At 49.0% G+C, this 16313-nt stretch overlaps 1 protein-coding gene across 3 annotated transcripts in view; it reads left to right on the forward strand.

The window, feature by feature from the left end:
- DNAJA3 (DnaJ heat shock protein family (Hsp40) member A3) overlaps nt 1-16313 on the forward strand; it is a 197092-nt gene that overhangs the window by 26359 nt on the left and 154420 nt on the right. For all 3 annotated transcript variants that reach the window (XM_030212294.1, XM_030212295.1, XM_030212296.1), the window contains exon 5: nt 8567-8719. In XM_030212294.1, coding sequence (XP_030068154.1) covers nt 8567-8719 — 153 coding nt within the window. The remainder of the gene's footprint in view (nt 1-8566; nt 8720-16313) is intronic.

A 16313-nucleotide genomic window follows, 5' to 3' on the forward strand; every position in this document is an offset into this window, starting at 1 on the left:
TGGTCACTCAACTCCGGCGTAGTCCACAAGATCTTCCAAGCGTGGGGCACCCCCTCGGTGGATCTTTTTGCCACTCGGCTCATTCACAAGGTCCCTCAGTTCTGTTCCAGACTTCAGGCCCCCGACAGACTAGTGTTGGATGCCTTTCTCCTACATTGGGGGACAGGCCTTCTGTATGTGTATCCTCCCATACCTCTAGTAGGGAAGACTTTGCTGAAACTCAAGCAAGACTGCGGGACCATGATTCTGATTGCACCCTTTTGGTCGCATCAGATTTGGTTCCCTCTTCTTCTGGAGTTGTCTTCCTAAGAACCGTGGAGATTGGAGTGTTTTCCAACCCTCATCACTCAGAACGAGGGGTCGCTTCTGCATCCCAACCTCTAGTCTCTCACGGCCTGGATGTTGAGGGCGTAGATTTCGTCTCCTTGGGTCTTTCTGAGGGTGTCTCCCAAGTCTTGCTTGCTTCCAGAAAAGATTCCACGAAGAGGTGTTACTCTATTAAATGGAGGAGGTTTGCCGTCTGGTGTGACAGCAAGGCCCTAGATCCTCGCTCTTGTCCTACACAGACCCTGCTTGAATACCTTCTACACTTGTCAGAGTCTGGTCTCAAGACCAACTCCGTAAGAGTCCATCTTAGTGCAATTAGTGCTTTTCATTATCGTGTAGAGGGTAAACCTATCTCTGGACAGCCTTTAGTTGTTCGCTTCATGAGAGGTTTGCTTTTGTCAAAGCCCCCTGTCAAACCTCCACCAGTGTCATGGGATCTGAACGTCGTTCTCACCCAGCTGATGAAAGCTCCTTTTAAGCCACTGAATTCCTGTCATCTTAAGTACTTGACCTGGAAGGTCCTTTTCTTGGTGGCTGTTACTTCAGCTCGTAGAGTCAGTGAGCTTCAAGCCTTAGTAGCCCATGCTCCCTTTACTAAGTTTCATCATAATAGAGTAGTCCTCCGCGCACCCTAAGTTCTTGCCGAAGGTGGTGTCGCAGTTCCATCTGAACCAGTCAATTGTCTTGCCAACATTTTTCCCCGTCCTCATACCCGCCCTGCTGAACGTCAATTGCACACATTGGACTGCAAGAGAGCATTGGCCTTCTGTGTGGAGCGGACAAGCCCCTTCAGACAGTCCGCTCAAATGTTTGTTTCTTTCTTTTTTTTTTTTTTTTTTTTTTATGTAATCTTTTATTAATGAATAAGTGCATATCACAAATGACAACCAAATTCTGTAACTTCAATACACCTTAGCCAACAGTATACACCATTTGGTATATTAACATCAATTTTTCATTTTCCTTAACATACAAAATAAATGCTCTTCAATAGAATGTGATGGTCATTACCTACACATAACATAACTATTCCCAGCCTCCAATTACATCAGATATTTTTGATCCCCTAAACTCCCCTTATCCCCCCTCCCCCCCACCCATCATCGGTACAGAACATATCCTCATTAAATTCCTTTCCATTGTTCATACACATGCCATATTTTTTGGAATTGTTGTATTTGCCCTTTACGGATAGCTGTCAACTTTGACATTTGATAGAGATGGTGCAGTCTACCTTTTATTATCTGCATTTTGGGGACTTCTTTCTGTCTCCAGGCTTGAGCTAACGCTATTTTAGCTGCTCCCAGGAGATGGATAACCAATTTATGGCAATGTATAGGGCTCTTCCCCGGACGTGCATTCAGTAAGCAATACTGGGCTTGAGCTGGGTATTTTATCTTTAACATGTCAAATATCATATCTAGAATCTCGGTCCAAAACCCCTGAACCCGGGGACAATCCCACCAGATGTGCCAAAATGTCCCTCGTCCCCCACATTCTCTCCAACAGTCTGTTGTAATCTGTGGATAAATTTTATGTAGTCGCATCGGCGTATAATACCATCTATACAAGATTTTATATCCGTTTTCTGCCAATGACTGGGCCACGGTCAGTTTCAACAGATGTCTATATCCAACCGCCCACCACTCCTCCGAGTACTGTGTCCGGAGATCCTCCTCCCATCTCCTCGTATAAAAGCCTTGGGGCGACGAGAGGAGGAGTAATGCTCTATACAGTCGTGTTATGCTACCTTTCCCATCTCCCCCTCTCATCGCTTGCTCCAACCCTGTCTCAGTCAGTTCTAGTTCATCCCTGGCTCGTTTCAAAATGTAACTCCTTAAGCAGACATAAAATACCAGATCTCTTTCCTCTAGATCAAACTCTTCCTGTAAATCTTCAAAGGATTTTATTTCTCCATTACTCCATAGCTGTCCTAGTCTATCAAGCCCTTTCTTGGCCCATATTGAGTACGTTCTCTCTTCTTCTCCAAGGGGGAAGCCCGGTGCACCTCGTATAGCCGTCTGTAGAAAGTACTTTCTATCTGGAAACACCTTTCTCCTAACTTGGAGCCATGTATTTAGTAAGTGTTTGAGACCCATCGGGACTTTCCCTGCTGCTGCTAAGATCTCCCTTCCCGGGCCCCATAGTATGTCCCTCAGGTATCGGGTCCCCAACCACGCTCTTTCCCAATGTAGCCACTTCTTGCTGTTCCTTGAATCCCACCCCGCTAGAATCCTAAGTTGTGCTGCCTGGTAATACAGATAAAAATTAGGGACTCCCATTCCACCCTTTGCTGGAGTTTGAAACATCATACTCCTTCGTACCCTTGGTGGTCTCTTTCTCCAAATATATGCAAACATTTTCTTATTTAATTGTTGAAAGAAGGTTCGGGGAATCGGCAATGGGAGTGCCAGAAACAAGTACAGCAATTTAGGTAGAAGCATCATCTTTACGGCCTGAATTCTACCTAGCCATGTTATTGTTAGGCCTTCCCATCTGTCCAGCTCCTCGAACAACTCCCTCAGTTTCTTTGGGAAATTTTCCTGGACTATGTTCTCAATCCTAGATGTGACCATTATGCCTAGATATCTGATTGTTTTGGTTGCCCATTGAATTGGATATAATGCTTTCAACCTCTGGGCCTCATCCTGAGGCATGGTAAGATTAAGTATCTCTGATTTATTTACATTTATTTTAAATCCCGACATCTTCCCATATTGTTGCAACTCCTCCATCACCTGCCCAAGCGATTGTGCAGGATGAGCCAATGTCATCAGCACATCATCAGCGAAGAGCATAATCTTATGCTCTCGCTTCCCTCTAATTACTCCCCGTATATTCCCATGCTCCCTGATCTTCTTAGCTAAGGGTTCAATTGAGAGTGCAAAAAGCAGAGGAGAAACTGCACAACCCTGTCTCGTCCCTCTTCCCAGGTTCAGCAATTTCGTGTGGGAGCCATTTATTTTTAGCATTGCCATAGGGCTTGTGTATAATAATTGTAACCACTTTAGAAACCTCCCTCCCATTCCTATCTGTTCTAAGACTGTAAATAAAAAGGACCATTCCACTCGGTCAAAGGCCTTTTCCGCGTCAACCGAGAACAAAATTACTGATTCTGTCTCATCAGACGCCTGCTGGATGATATGCAAGAGGCTTCTGATATTATCAAACGTCTGTCTGCCCTCAATAAATCCCGCCTGATCATCATGTATAATATGTGGTAACATTTTTTGCAACCTATTTGCAAGGATTTTAGTGAAGATTTTATAATCAATATTTAATAGCGATATGGGCCTATACGAGCCACAGCTCATGGGGTCTTTTCCCGGTTTCTGTATTAAGACTACTTCAGCCAGTCTCCAGGAATATGGTAACTCCCCTGCCTCATCAAAAGATGTTATTACCTTCAGCAACAAGGGGCCCAACCATTTGGCAAACATTTTATAGAAACGTGCGGGAAAGCCATCCGGCCCTGGGGCTTTATTCGTAGGCATTTTCCTGATCACTGTCTCAATTTCTTCTAATGTCATGGGGATTGACAAGGTTTCAGTCGCTTCTTCAGATAGTCTTGGGAGCCTGACCTCCTGTAGATATTTCTCTATATCTCCCTGGGCTGTTTCCTGCTCTGATTTATATATTTGGTCATAATAGTCCCAGAATATTGTTTGTATCTCCTCTGCTTGAGTTAACAGTTTACCCGTGTCGTCATATATACTCGATATATAATTCCTCTGAACTTGCTTTTTTAATTTGTTGGCCAACAGTCTACTAGCTCTGTTCCCAAATTCGAAATGTTCTTGCTGGGCTTGTTGCATCTGATGTGCTATATCTAATAATTGCAACTCATTAAGCTGGGCCCTATATTGTTGTAATTCCTGCAACATTTTTGTATCTGTCTGATCCCTTTTATGTGCTCTCTCACTGGTTTCTATCTTTTTTCGCAAGTCAGCCTCTTGCTCTATCTTTTTTTTGGTGGTATGGGACTGTAAAGCTATTAATTGACCTCTCAGGACCGCTTTCATGCCCTCCCACACGTGGGCTGGGTGCACCTCTCCCGTGTCATTATACTTTATATATTCCATAATATAGTTTTCTATTATAGGTATATTTTGTGGGTCCAATAACAATGCCTCATTTAATCTCCAGGGCTTTCGCCTTTTCTTCCGAGTATCTGATAGCATTGTTAGTACTACCATAGAATGGTCTGACCAGGTACATGGTTCTATCTCCACCTTATCTATTTTGGATCTCATGGTCACATCACCCAACCAATAATCAATTCTCGAGTATGTGTTATGTGTGGGTGCATAATGAGTGTAGTCTTTTTCTAACCCATGAGTGTCTCGCCATAGGTCCATGAGTCCCCATCTTGCCATCCATGCCCTAAAGGCCATACGCTCTCCTTTGGCATAGCTTTCTGCACCACCCGAATTATCCAATTGTGGGTTAGTTGTCAAATTAAAATCTCCTCCCACAATCAAATTGCCTTTGACATGATCCCGTAGGACCCGCTCCAGTTCTGCCAGGAACACCTTTTGGCCCTCATTGGGTGCATAGACACACAATAGTGTGTAGTACACATTACCTCTAGAGACTATCAGCAGTAAATATCTGCCCTTCTTATCTTTAACTGTTTTATGTATTATCCACGGGTGAGAACTCGAGAGCGCAATCAAAACCCCTTTTTTTTTTTTATCTTCTATACTGGATGCACAGATTATGTTGGGATAGTGTTTATGCTTTACTAGGTGTTCATGTTGTCTTTTGAGATGGGTCTCTTGTAGAAACACCACATCTGCCTTTTGGCGCAGCATTTCTCTGAACATCTGCTTACGCTTTTGCGGGGAATTTAAACCCCGTACATTTATGGTAACATATTTACACATGGCAGAATAGTAATATGATATCTAATTCACTGAGAACCTCAACGTGTACCAAGATGATAGTCCCTTTTCCCTCTCTTCCCCACCCTCCTCCCTCCAATAGCATAATACCCCAACCAATTTCAGCTTCCCCACCCTCCTCCCCCCTCCCCTCAACCTTACCCCATAACTTTAACATCCGATCCCACAATTAGGTCGGAACTTAGATGGGGGGAAGTGACCCTCTTGCCCTCTTCCACCTTCAAACTCAGCCAAACATTAACTTTTATCTAATAGCCCTCTAAGCACCCCGGGCATAATATCTTCGACCCAACTTAACTTTTCAACCATATGTCCACAGTTAAACAGACAGCCAGTTCCACTCGCCTCCTCGAGTGTACCGTTAGCCTTCAGCCGGCCATCTTTCACCCAGCCTCCCGCAAACCGGAAATCTCTCAGGTGAGGCGTCCCGCTGACTTCTGGCGTTGCAGACGCCTCTGGCCTACTCTCTGCCATTTCGGGTGGGTTCGCTGACCTTGGACTGGCCGTGAGGCAGCTGGCGTGGACAGCGGATCTGCCTGCTGATCTCCCTGGAGAATCTCGTGGGCCTCTGCTAGTGATTTTATTTGATACTGTTGTCCATCTTTGTAGAATGCTATCGCAAACGGGTATCTCCAACGATAGCGAATCCCCAAGTCTCTCAATTTGGTAGTAAGTGGCTTAAGATCTGCTCTACGCTTTAATGTGATCGCGGCCAGGTCCTGATAAATTTCTATAGGGTACGAGTCCCATTGGAAGTCTGTTGTTTTTCGAGCCGCAGCTAATACTCGCTCTTTTAATTTGAAGTCCTGGAAACATGCAATTATGTCCTTAGCGAGATTTCGTCTATTGGCTCCCAGTGCCCGGTGGGCCCGTTCCAGGTTTACATTTTCTGGTGGGATCGGGTCAGCTGAGTCCGCTAGTATAGCACTCACAATCTTTTGTACCACCTCTTCACTATTTTGGTAAGTCGGGGTCTCAGGTATTCCACGAAATCGGAGGTTATGGCGTCTACTCCTGTTTTCCAAGTCCTCCAGTTTATCATTGATTGTTTGTTGCCCTAGCCGTTCATCGGCTATTTGTCTCTCCAAAGAGCCCAGAGTCTCCGCATGGTCATCCAGGCTGTTCTCCACTTCCTCAACTCTGTGGCCCAGCTCCTTTATCTCTCCTCTGAGATCGTTTCCAAGAGTAGCCAGCTCTGAGCGCATCGCTTTCAAATCGGCGCGAATCTCTTGAATCCAGCCACAGAGTTCTGGTAGTCCAGCGCCCTCCGAGTCTCCGCGGCCTTGTGTTGCAAACAAGTCCCCCGAAAACGGGATCTCCGCTGCCATTTGGTCCGCTGTCTCCTCTAGCGATTGAGGCGCCATATTTTTTTTGGACCCGTCGTTCGCGAATGTGAACTGTGAAAGATCGACGGCGTCCGCCCGCTTCTGCATGGCCCTGACGGGATCTCTCCCCTCCGCTAGTTCTGCCACTGTTTTTTCCCGGTTGCACGTTGGGCTTTCACGCTCGAAAACGCTAATTATTGCGGTGGGCAGTCGGGAGCACGGCACTTAAGCGGCCATGTTCTCCGATGACGTCACTTCCTCCCAAATGTTTGTTTCTTTCAATCCCAACAGAAGGGGAGTTGCTGTCGGGAAACGCATCATTTCCAATTGGCTAGCAAATTGCATTTCCTTCACTTATGCCCAGGCTGGGCTGACTCTTGAGGGTCATGTCATGGCTCATAGTGTTTGAGCCATGGCAGCATCAGTGGCCCACTTGAAGTGAGCCACTATAGAAGAGATTCGCAAGGCTGCGACGTGGTCATCAATCCACAAATTCACATCTCATTACTGCCTTCAGCAGGATACCCGACGTGACAGTCGGTTTGTGCAGTCGGTGCTGCAGAATCTGTTCGGGGTTTAGAATCCAACTCCCCCCCCCCCCCCCCCCCCCCCCCCCCGGGCCCATTTTTGTTCTGTTCCAGGCTGCACTCTCAGATGTTTCTTCGTAGGTCAATCCTTGTTATGTCCTCGCCGTTGCAAGGCCCAATTGACCTTTCTTTGTTGTTTTGAGAGAGCCTGGGGGCTAGGGATACCCCGGTCGTGAGAACAAGCAGCCTGCTTGTCCTCGGAGAAAATGAAGATACATATCTGTAGCAGGTATTCTCTGAGGAATACCCGCCCGCCTCCCCTTTGGAGTTGCCCTTTTTCTCTTTGTTTTGTTATCAAACTGATTGGGACTCTCGCGCGACGGGTGGGAAGATGGCTGCGCGCGCGCGCGCTCGAAGGCTCTAGCAAACTTTTGTTGCTAGGAAGAATTCCGTTCCTCTGGGCTGCCATGGACGTCACCCAGTCGTGAGAACAATCAGCCTGCTGTCCTCGGAGAATACCTGCTACAGGTATGTATCTTCATTTTATAACATCTAGAAGACACACAAGAGGTTGCCATTTTTAGCAGTGAGTAAGTTTGCGTGTAGTCGGTTATTTAGCCATAAAGCCTTGCCAGTTAAGGTTAGTTTTGAGCAGTGTTGTGAGTTGAATGTAACCAGTGATCCTTGTAGAAGGAATGAATGACCTTAATTGGTTTGTTTATCCATATGTAGTTGACATATTTTGTAGAAAATTGTGAATTAAATGCCTTTCATTTTAAATAAGCAAGCAAAGCACAGCGAAGGTTACACCAGAGAAGGAGCTAGATGGTGTGTAGTTCATACAAAAGTTTAATTCAAACATCCAATGGACTCGACACGAACAGTGTTTTGGCCACAAAGGCCTTCCCCAGGAGTCCCTTCTGAATAGATGTATTCAGCACTCTAGTCCTCTATAGTATCTAAAGTCTACACACCTTAACACACACACTGTAATCACTTGAGCTATCACAGCCATTATTTCAAAAGTGAAGCAGCGTGTTTGAATTAAACTTGTGTATGAACTACACATCATCTAGTTCCTTCTTTGGTGTCACCTTTGCTGTGCTTTTGCTTGCTTGTCTGATTTGTGCGAGAGATTTTGTTCTGTTTCCGTCGGTCTTGCATTTTAAATAAGGCATTATGATAGGTTAGAAAATGACGAGAAAGGACTTTTTTTTTTTTTTGGAAGATTGTGGGGTGTTTTTTTTTTGTTCTACTATTCAGATTATGTAATAGAAAAAAATCATTGGTATTGGATGGTTTCTCATGTCTTCTCATGTCTGTTACTTGCGTTTTATAAACTATTTTTATTTTTGAATCTTTCTAGATGTTGTGAATCTTTTCTGTGTATAAAGGGATGTCATTTTTGAACAAATAAAATTAATAATGACTGAGGTTTCTAGTCTGAAAGAAGTGCCTGATCTTGTCTCTTGGCCTTTTACAGTACATCATGGAACTGACCTTCAATCAAGCCGCCAAGGGTGTGAACAAAGAGATATCTGTGAATATCAATGATTCTTGCCAGAGGTGTGATGGCAAGGGGCATGAACCAGGAACAAAAGTACAAAATTGTCACTACTGCAATGGCACTGGCATGGTAAGTGCTTGCAAGACAAAGTGTGCTTCCTGCCAAGTTGATTTTAAGTTTTCACCCCTTCTTTCTCATTCTTTCATCTGTATGAGAGTATTCTATATTTCTTTAGTCACCTGTGGTATACAATTCTCTAGTCTCGACCAAAGAGTGTAGGATTCATCCACTAACATGCTCTCTGATCTAAGATTGTAATACTATTTGTAAAGTTAAAATTCTTCTTTAGGAGATGATAGCATAACGAAGATGCTCCAGGCTCAAAGTACCAAAACGAATACCAGTCAAGTAAAAAGTAACATCCGAGTCATAAGAGACTTGAAACACACTTTCTCCGAGAACAAGCAGGCTGCTTGTTCTCACTGATGGGTGACGTCCACAGCAGCCCCTCCAATCGGAATCTTCACTAGCAAAGGCCTTTGTTAGTCCTCGCGCACCCATGCGCACCGCGCATGTGCGGCCGTCTTCCCGCCCGAATCGGCTCGTGTTCGTCAGTCTTCTTTTGTCCGCGCTCGGGACGGTCGTGTTTTGCGCCGTTTCGCGCCCCTCAAAGTTGACCCTCGCGCGTCTTCGCGATTTTGCAAAAAAAAAAAGAGAAGACCTCGGTCTTGTCCCTTCCCGTGTGTCCAGTTTTTTTCCCCGATGTAAGTTTCCTTTCAGGGTAGGCCTTTTTTGGGGCCTCAGTACGGGTTTTTCTCTCTCCCTTATTTTTGGTGCCCTTCGTCGCCATTACGAATTTTGATTTCGCCGGTGTGATTTTTCCGCCCATGTCATCGAAGTCTCCCAGCGGCTTCAAGAAGTGCACCCAGTGCGCCCGGGTAATCTCGCTCACTGATAGGCACGCTTCATGTCTTCAGTGTCTGGGGGCTGGGCACCGCCCGCAGGCCTGTAGTCTTTGTGCTCTTTTACAAAAGAGGACTCAGGTTGCGAGATTAGCCCAGTGGAACGTGTTGTTCTCGGGCTCTTCGTCGACAACAGCACCGGAGTCATCGAGTGCATCGACGTCGGCAGCATCAAGACCTTCGACCTCGGCATCGGCTGTATCGACTGCATCGAGGTATCGACTCTCTGCATCGTCGGTACCGAGACATCGGAAGGCTGCGTCGGTGTCGGTGGTATCGGGACCTCCGCTGTTGCTGATGTTGTCGGACGGTGGTGCTTCGACTGGAGTGCAGGTGAGGGCTGTCCATTCCCCTGCTGGTGGCGGTGAGCCTTCGGGTGGGTCTCCTCCTACCCTGAGGGCTCCTGCGGTACAGCCCCCCCGAGACCGACCTTCTTCGGCCTCGGCCCCGAGGAAGAGACGGCTGGATTCTACGTCCTCCTTGTCGGTACTGGGAAGCTCCGGTGACATGCTTTGTCTGAAAAAATCAAAGAAGCATCGACACCGGTCCCTTCCCGCGTCGGTACCAAGAGCTCTGGGTCGCCGAGGGAGTCGGCACCCAGTAGGCATCGGCACCAAGAGGACCGCTCACCCTCTGTTCAGGAGGTGTCGATGCGCTCCATCTTGGACAGCCCGGAACAGCCTCCACGCCCGGAACAGACTCTGACCTCGACGCCTGCATCGGCTTCCATGTCTTTCTCCACAGCCGCTCTGCACGAGAGTCTCCGGGCCGTTCTCCCGGAGATCCTGGGAGAGCTGTTGCGCCCTTCCCCTCCGGTACCGGGGCTGCTTGCGCCTCCGGTACCGTCGAGTGAGGCGTCGGCTGGCCCCTTGCCCGGGGTGAGGTCTCCGACATCAGTACCACTTGCGGTATCGACTGCGGCCGCCTTCCAGGAAGGCTCCCCGTCGGCGGAGGGAGCTTTGCTGGTGCTGGCAAGGGAGTCTACCTCTCGACGATCCCACCGTGGCCGTGTTTCCACGGAGTCGAGTCGGGCACGGCTTCAGACACAGGTTCATGAACTTGTGTCTGATACCGATGGGAGGAGGAGGAGGACATCAGATATTTCTCTGACGAGGAGTCTGATGGCCTTCCTTCTGATCCCACTCCCTCCCCTGAGAGGCAGCTTTCTCCTCCCGAGAGCCTGTCTTTTGCGGCCTTTGTCCGGGAGATGTCTACGGCCATCCCCTTCCCGGTGGTCGTGGAGGATGAGCCCAGGGCTGAAATGTTTGAGCTCTTGGACTATCCTTCTCCACCTAAGGAAGCGTCCACAGTACCTATGCATCATGTCCTAAAAAAGACATTGCTGGCGAACTGGACCAAGCCTCTAAGTAATCCCCACATTCCCAAGAAGATCGAGTCCCAGTACCGGATCCATGGGGATCCAGAGCTGATGCGCACTCAGTTGCCTCACGACTCTGGTGTGGTGGATCTGGCCCTAAAGAAGGCTAAGAGTTCTAGGGAGCATGCTTCGGTGCCCCCGGGCAAAGACTCTAGAACCTTAGACTTCTTTGGGAGGAAGGCCTACCATTCTTCTATGCTCGTGGCCAAAATTGTCTTACCAGCTCTACACGAGCATCCATATGCGGAACAATGTGTGGCAGTTGGCGGGCTTGGTGGACAAGCTCCCTCCTGAGCAAGCCAAGCCGTTTCAGGAGGTGGTCAGGCAGCTGAAGGCGTGCAGAAAATTCCTGGCCAGAGGGGTATATGATACCTTTGATGTTGCGTCCAGGGCCGCTGCTCAAGGTGTGGTGATGCGCAGACTCTTATGGCTGCGTGCTTCCGACCTGGAGAATAGGATCCAGCAGCGGATTGCGGACTCCCCTTGCCGAGCGGACAATATTTTTGGAGAGAAAGTCGAACAGGTGGTAGAGCAGCTCCACCAGCGGGATACCGCTTTCGACAAATTCTCCCGCCGGCAGCCTTCAGCATCTACCTCCTCAGGTAGACGTTTTTATGGGGTAAGAAAGACTGTTCCCTACTCTTCTGGTAAGTGTAGGTACAATCCTCCTTCTCGACAGCCTGCGGCCCAGGCTAAGCCCCAGCGCGCTCGCTCTCGTCAGCAGCGTGTGCCTCAGCAAGGCCCCACGGCCCCCCAGCAAAAGCAGGGGGCGAGCTTTTGACTGGCTCCAGCAGAGCATAGCCGACATCAACGTATCAGTGCCGGGTGACCTGCCGGTCGGGGGGAGGTTGAAAGTTTTTCACCAAAGGTGGCCTCTCATAACCTCCGACCGTTGGGTTCTCCAAATAGTCTGGCAAGGATACACCCTCAATTTGGCCTCGAAACCTCCAAATTGCCCACCGGGAGCTCAATCCTATAGCTTCCAGCACAAGCAGGTACTTGCAGAGGAACTCTCCGCCCTTCTCAGCGCCAATGCGGTCGAGCCCGTGCCATCCGGGCAAGAAGGGCTGGGATTCTATTCCAGGTACTTCCTTGTGGAAAAGAAAACAGGGGGGATGCGTCCCATCCTAGACCTAAGGGCCCTGAACAAACATCTGGTCAAGGAAAAGTTCAGGATGCTTTCCCTGGGCACCCTTCTCCCCATGATTCAGGAAAACGACTGGCTATGCTCTCTGGACTTGAAGGACGCCTACATGCACATCCCGATACTGCCAGCTCACAGACAGTATCTGCGATTTCAGCTGGACACACGTCACTTCCAGTACTGTGTGCTACCCTTTGGGCTCGCCTCTGCGCCCAGAGTGTTCACGAAGTGCTTGGCTGTAGTAGCAGTGGCGCTTTGCAGGCTGGGAGTACACGTGTTCCCCTATCTCGACGATTGGCTGGTGAATAACACATCCGAGGCAGGAGCTCTACAGTCCATGCAGATGACTATTCGCCTCCTGGAGCTACTGGGGTTTGTGATAAATTATCCAAAGTCTCATCTTCTCCCAGTACAGAGACTCGAATTCATAGGAGCTCTGCTGGATTCTCGGACGGTTCGTGCCTATTTACCAGAGAAAAGGGCCAACAACTTGTTGTCCCTCGTCTCTCGGGTGCGAGCGTCCCAGCAGATCACAGCTCGGCAGATGTTGAGATTGCTGGGCCACGTGGCCTCCACAGTTCATGTGACTCCCATGGCCCGCCTTCACATGCGATCTGCTCAATGGACCCTAGCTTCCCAGTGGTTTCAGGCTGCTGGGGATCTAGAGGATGTGATCCACCTGTCCACGAGTTTTCTCAAATCCCTGTGTTGGTGGACGATTTGGTCCAATTTGACTCTGGGACGTCCTTTCCAAATTCCTCAGCCACAAAAAGTGCTGACTACGGATGCGTCTCTCCTGGGGTGGGGAGCTCATGTCGATGGGCTGCACACCCAGGAAAGCTGGTCCCTCCAGGAACGCGATCTGCAGATCAATCTCCTGGAGTTACGAGCGGTCTGGAACGCTCTGAAGGCTTTCAGAGATCGGCTGTCCCACCAAATTATCCAAATTCAGACAGACAACCAGGTTGCCATGTATTACATCAACAAGCAGGGGGGCACCGGATCTCGCCCCCTGTGTCAGGAAGCCGTCAGCATGTGGCTGTGGGCTTGCCGTCATGGCATGTTGCTCCAAGTCACATATCTGGCAGGCGTAAACAACAGTCTGGCCGACAGATTGAGCAGGATTATGCAACCTCACGAGTGGTCGCTCAACTCCAGAGTAGTGCGCCAGATCTTCCAGGTGTGGGGCACCCCTTTGGTGGATCTCTTTGCATCTCGAGCCAACCACAACGTACCTCAGTTCTGTTCCAGACTTCAGGCCCACGGCAGACTGGCATCGGATGCCTTCCTGCTGGACTGGGGGGAAGGTCTGCTGTATGCTTATCCTCCCATACCTCTGGTGGGGAAGACTTTGTTGAAACTCAAGCAAGACCGAGGCACCATGATTCTGATTGCTCCGTTTTGGCCGCGTCAGATCTGGTTCCCTCTTCTTCTGGAGTTGTCCTCCGAAGAACCGTGGAGATTGGAGTGTTTTCCGACCCTCATCACTCAGGACGAAGGGGCGCTTCTGCATCCCAACCTCCAGTCTCTGGCTCTCACGGCCTGGATGTTGAGAGCGTAGACTTTGCCTCTTTGGGTCTGTCAGAGGGTGTCTCCCGTATCTTGCTTGCTTCCAGGAAAGATTCCACTAAGAGGAGTTACTTCTTTTTATGGAGGAGGTTTGCCGTCTGGTGTGATAGCAATGCCCTAGATCCTCGCTCTTGTCCTACACAGACCCTACTTGACTACCTTCTGCACGTGTCTGAGTCTGGTCTCAAGACCAACTCTGTAAGGGTTCACCTTAGTGCAATCAGTGCATACCATTACCGTGTGGAAGGTAAGCCGATCTCAGGACAGCCTTTAGTTGTTCGCTTTATGAGAGGTTTGCTTTTGTCAAAGACCTCCGTCAAACCTCCTACAATGTCATGGGATCTCAATGTCGTTCTCACCCAGCTGATGAAACCTCCTTTTGAGCCACTGAACTCCTGCCATCTGAAGTACTTGACCTGGAAGGTCATTTTCTTGGTGGCAGTTACTTCAGCTCGTAGAGTCAGTGAGCTTCAGGCCCTGGTATCCAGGCCCCTTACACCAAATTTCATCATAACAGAGTAGTCCTCCGCACTCACCCTAAGTTCTTGCCGAAGGTAGTGTCGGAGTTCCATCTGAACCAGTCAATTGTCTTGCCAACATTTTTTCCCCGTCCTCATTCCTGCCCTGCTGAACGTCAGCTGCACACATTGGACTGCAAAAGAGCATTGGCCTTCTATCTGGAGCGGACACAGCCCAACAGACAGTCCGCCCAATTGTTTGTTTCTTTTGATCCCAACAGGAGGGGAGTGGCTGTTGGGAAACGCACCATATCCAATTGGCTAGCAGATTGCATTTCCTTCACTTACGCCCAGGCTGGGCTGGCTCTTGAGGGTCATGTCACAGCTCATAATGTCAGAGCCATGGCTGCGTCAGTGGCCCACTTGAAGTCAGCCACTATTGAAGAGATCTGCAAAGCTGCGACGTGGTCATCTGTCCACACATTCACATCTCATTACTGCCTGCAGCAGGATACCCGACGCGACAGTCGGTTCGGGCAGTCAGTGCTTCAGAATCTGTTCGGGGTTTAGAATCCAACTCCACCCCCCTAGGCCCATGTTTTATTCTGTTCCAGGCTCTACACTCTGTTAGTTGGATAAGTTGTTAGGTCAATCTCAGTTATGTCCTCGCCGTTGCGAGGCCCAATTGACCATGTTTGTTGTTTTGAGTGAGCCTGGGGGCTAGGGATACCCCATCAGTGAGAACAAGCAGCCTGCTTGTCCTCGGAGAAAGCGAATGCTACATACCTGTAGAAGGTATTCTCCGAGGACAGCAGGCTGATTGTTCTCACAAACCCGCCCGCATCTCCTTTGGAGTTGTGTCTTCCCTTGTCTTTGTCTTGCTACATACGGGACTGACGAACACGAGCCGGTTCGGGCGGGAAGACGGCCGCGCATGCGCCGTGCTCATGTACGCGCGAGGACTAGCAAAGGCCTTTGCTAGTAAAGTTTCCGATTGGAGGGGCTGCCGTGGACGTCACCCATCAGTGAGAACAAAGCCTGCTGTCCTCGGAGAATACCTTCTACAGGTATGTAGCATTCGCTTTATAGGATGATGAGATCGTTAAAAGGATAGCCTTGTGAAAGAAAGCAGGTGACTTGAAGCATTATTTCTCCAAGGACAAGCAGGCTTACATTCTCACAAGTGGGTAGATGATCTGCATCGCTTGGGAATGGGCATACTAGACAGCTAAAAAATTTGACAGCCTTCTGGAACGCGCAGAGCGCCTTCCCACCCACAGCACATCTGTGTCTCCTCAGTTCTTTCTTTTCTGCGGGAGAAAGCAATTGTGTTTGTTAGGTGCTTCTCACATGCCCAGGAAGAGCCTTTACCATGCTTTCAGCGCTGTTTTTGCCTTTTGTACCTCCTTTCTTTATTTTAAAAAGACATGAAAAAAAATAAAAAAGTTTTTCCTTTATTTCTTAGTCATTTTTCCTGCGTTTGTTTCCTTCATTTTTCATCGTGGGCCGCCTTTTAGGCCTGCTCGGACGGGTATTATTTTTGTGCCTTCCCCCTTTTTTTAATTAGGCACAATTGCGACTTTTGATTTTGCCTGAGCCATTTTCCCTTCCATGTCATCCCAGTGGCTTCAAGCGTTGCTCCCAGTGCATCTGGACCATCTCATGTACTCATACACATTCTTGGTGTATTTAGTGCCTCTGGCTTGACCATAGCCCCATATGAAGAAAAGGACACACATTTCCCGAGAAGCTCAATGTGAAAAACTCAGTCCAGTTTGTCAGTGTTGACATCGAAGGAGGCATCGACGTCTGGAGTCCAGTTAGGGATGGCTGCTGCGAGACCCTGAGACATTGGGAGCAGCGAGGCATCGAGTGGTTCGCCACCTGCCTCGAGGCCTCCTGCTATTCAGACCCCCTAAGACCAACCATCGTCAGACCTGAGCCAGCATGAGGATTCAGTGTCCTCATCGGCACCAGGGAGTTTGGGTAAAGTGCATCGGGTGAAGGCCAAGAAGCACCATCACCGATATCCTTCAACGCATGGTGCTGGGAGTTCCGGGACGCCGAGGGATTCGGCACCCAACAAGCATCGACACTGGGAGGACCGGTCCCCCTCCATCCAAGAAGTGCCGATGCGTCTTTCTCCCAGTAGCCGATATCCTGCTCCCGCACCCCAGGCGGTTCGGCAACCTAAGCCCACACCGTCCCCTCA

The sequence above is a fragment of the Microcaecilia unicolor genome, chromosome 8, assembly GCF_901765095.1.
Source record: "Microcaecilia unicolor chromosome 8, aMicUni1.1, whole genome shotgun sequence".
NCBI lineage: Eukaryota > Metazoa > Chordata > Amphibia > Gymnophiona > Siphonopidae > Microcaecilia > Microcaecilia unicolor.